The sequence below is a fragment of the Nanorana parkeri genome, unplaced genomic scaffold (assembly GCF_000935625.1).
Source record: "Nanorana parkeri isolate BGI_ZX_2015 unplaced genomic scaffold, ASM93562v1 scaffold1232, whole genome shotgun sequence".
Taxonomy (NCBI): Eukaryota; Metazoa; Chordata; class Amphibia; order Anura; family Dicroglossidae; genus Nanorana; species Nanorana parkeri.
Window position 1 is genome coordinate 172,350 of NW_017307500.1, and position 2,402 is coordinate 174,751.

Consider the following 2,402-nt stretch of genomic DNA (forward strand, 5'->3'; position numbering starts at 1 on the left):
CGATCGGACGCGTGGCAAAACATTGCCTGCTTTCCGGTCCATTGCGAATGTAAAAAAAATAGAGCATGCAGCATTTTTTTGTGTTCGCAGTGGAACGGAATACAAACAATGTTTTGCCACGCATCCAATCACACCGCGGGTGGGGGGGGGGGGGGGGGGGCGGGGGAGTGCGTCTTATGGAGCGAAAAATACGCTACATATATTAATAATGCAACAGGCAGAGTGGGAACACCCCTGCTTTAGTAGGCGGAGTGAGTTGCCAATGTGCAGAGTCAAGAGCTATAACACACATAGCCCACTAAACTCTACTTATCACCAGTTCTGGATAGAATTAAGAAGGGATAGATGCTCATATTTATTGCTCTTGAAAGGAAAACATTGATCACATAGTTTAGTAACAATTAAATATATATACTAATGTTAGGTTCTTTATACAATAACATGCTCACTTGCTGGAATGACTGCAGATTTATGTTGTTAGGCAGAGGCAATTATATGATAAAGAGTAGATACATTTATATAGTCTTATAGATACAATCGGCCCTTTGAGGTCAACCATACTGCTGATGTGGCCCACAATGAAATTGAGTTTGACAACCCTGCTCTAAAGCCTTGTTGGGTTGATTTCCTCTTATTTCCTCTCAAAGGTTCAAAGATTTCCCCATGCAACTAAAAACAAAAGCTTGTGCACCTCTAATTTAAATATCACCGTTGGATAGGTTGACACTTGGAGCAAACATATTAGCTCCAAAAACTCTACATATTTACTTCAGATATTAAAGTACCTAGAGACCCGGGCAACTCTGTTGGTTAGTGAAGCCACCCATTAAAGTGACTGGCTACTAGAGAAGGAGCAAGAGTCGGGAGTGGGTAGGGCTGAGCTCACAGTAAGGGTGCCCACACACCTTACGATAATCGTACGATAATCACGGGAAATCCCGCGATCGTACGATTATCGTAAGGTGTGTGTAAGCCGTGCGACCTCTACTACTGTAAGATTGCACGACTTTTAACTTACGAACATGTTCGAAAACCCGCCGAGTATCGTACGATGTTCGGCGGGTGTGTAGCATGTTCGTAAGATAAAAGACGGACGGGCCGGTGTGCGCAAGCGCACACTGCCCGTTCGGCATTGCGGTCATCGGAACGAAGCCCGCCCCTCAGGGGGGGCGCAGCTTGCGATCATCGCAAGTATGATCTGCCTGTCCAAGATGGGCAGATGGTACGTTTTTTTAAGCACCTTACAACCATCGTAAGACAAAAGTCGTGCGATGGTTGTAAGGTGTGTGCCCAGCATAAAGCTGGTTGCTGTTTTCAGTACAGAGGTTCATTCCTTTCTGGGGCACCCAGGTTTTCTACATGAGCAGTGCCAGATCCAGTATTTTAACTAAGTGGCACTGTGCAATGTGATGGGGAAGGTGTGTTAGAAATGGTATTGTTGCTGACCTTCTGTAGGTCCTGCGCTCTCTGCATCATCACCACCGCCGTACACCTGTAGTCCCAGGCCAACGCCCAGAAATCTGCCAGTGTATGCTTCATGGGCAGTTGGGTGACGATCAAGGCATCATCCTGGCTGTTGGACTGAAACAAAAAGGTATTTGTTAATACTTTTGCACACTTCCATTGTTGTGTGGCTGTTTACAGAACATAGACACATACAGGACCAACAGCCCCAGGACAAAAAATAATAATATACAAAATAAAAAATAAATGAAAGAAACAAAGCTATATTACACATATTTTTGTCAGTTGCCGGAGATGCACAAGTGTTGCAGCATTTTTATTTAATTTCATTTATGTTTTTTCACTTAACTTTATTGCTATTACACAGGAGCTAACAAGCCCCTGTGTGATAGCATTTGGAGGTGGCAGGTTCTCTTTATTGAACCTGTCACCTCCAATACAGGAGTTCTAGCATAGCACTGTGCTGCGAGTGCTGCTCTGCCCTCTCACTGTTTACATGGAACAGAGCGGAAAACAGACGTTCTCTGCTCTGCTCCCCATCCTGAAGAGAGGATCTCCGGCCTGCAGGGAGAGAGGTAGGTGCAGGAGGTGGGCACAGGGCGGGATCATAGGACGGACCTGCAGTCTCATTCTCCTTACAAGTGATCTTAGTGACATCGCCAAGATCACTTGTAAACGAACAAGCGGCCTCCCCACTCCACATTTAGCCCTGCTTGCCGAAAGCAGGGCTGAATGTAGAAAACAACCACCCGCCCTGCACCTGAAACTGCATGTCCCGGGCGTCGGGGGATTCCACACCCCTGCCGCCTCTCTGCTCCCTGCCGCCCCGATGCCGGGTCTTGTGGCCTTCTGGCAAATCCGGCCCTGCTGGTTAGAAGATACCAGGTACAGATGGAGGTGTATGACAATTTTCAGGGCATGAACTCCTTATATATATA

General features: G+C 46.5%; 1 protein-coding gene across 1 annotated transcript in view; it reads right to left on the reverse strand.

Moving 5' to 3' along the window:
• The window catches only part of LOC108797131 (receptor-type tyrosine-protein phosphatase alpha-like), a 23,384-nt gene that overhangs the window by 2,123 nt on the left and 18,859 nt on the right, over positions 1-2,402 (reverse strand). Inside the window, exon 15 of the mRNA XM_018568705.1 lies at positions 1,447-1,581. Coding sequence (XP_018424207.1) covers positions 1,447-1,581 — 135 coding nt within the window. The remainder of the gene's footprint in view (positions 1-1,446; positions 1,582-2,402) is intronic.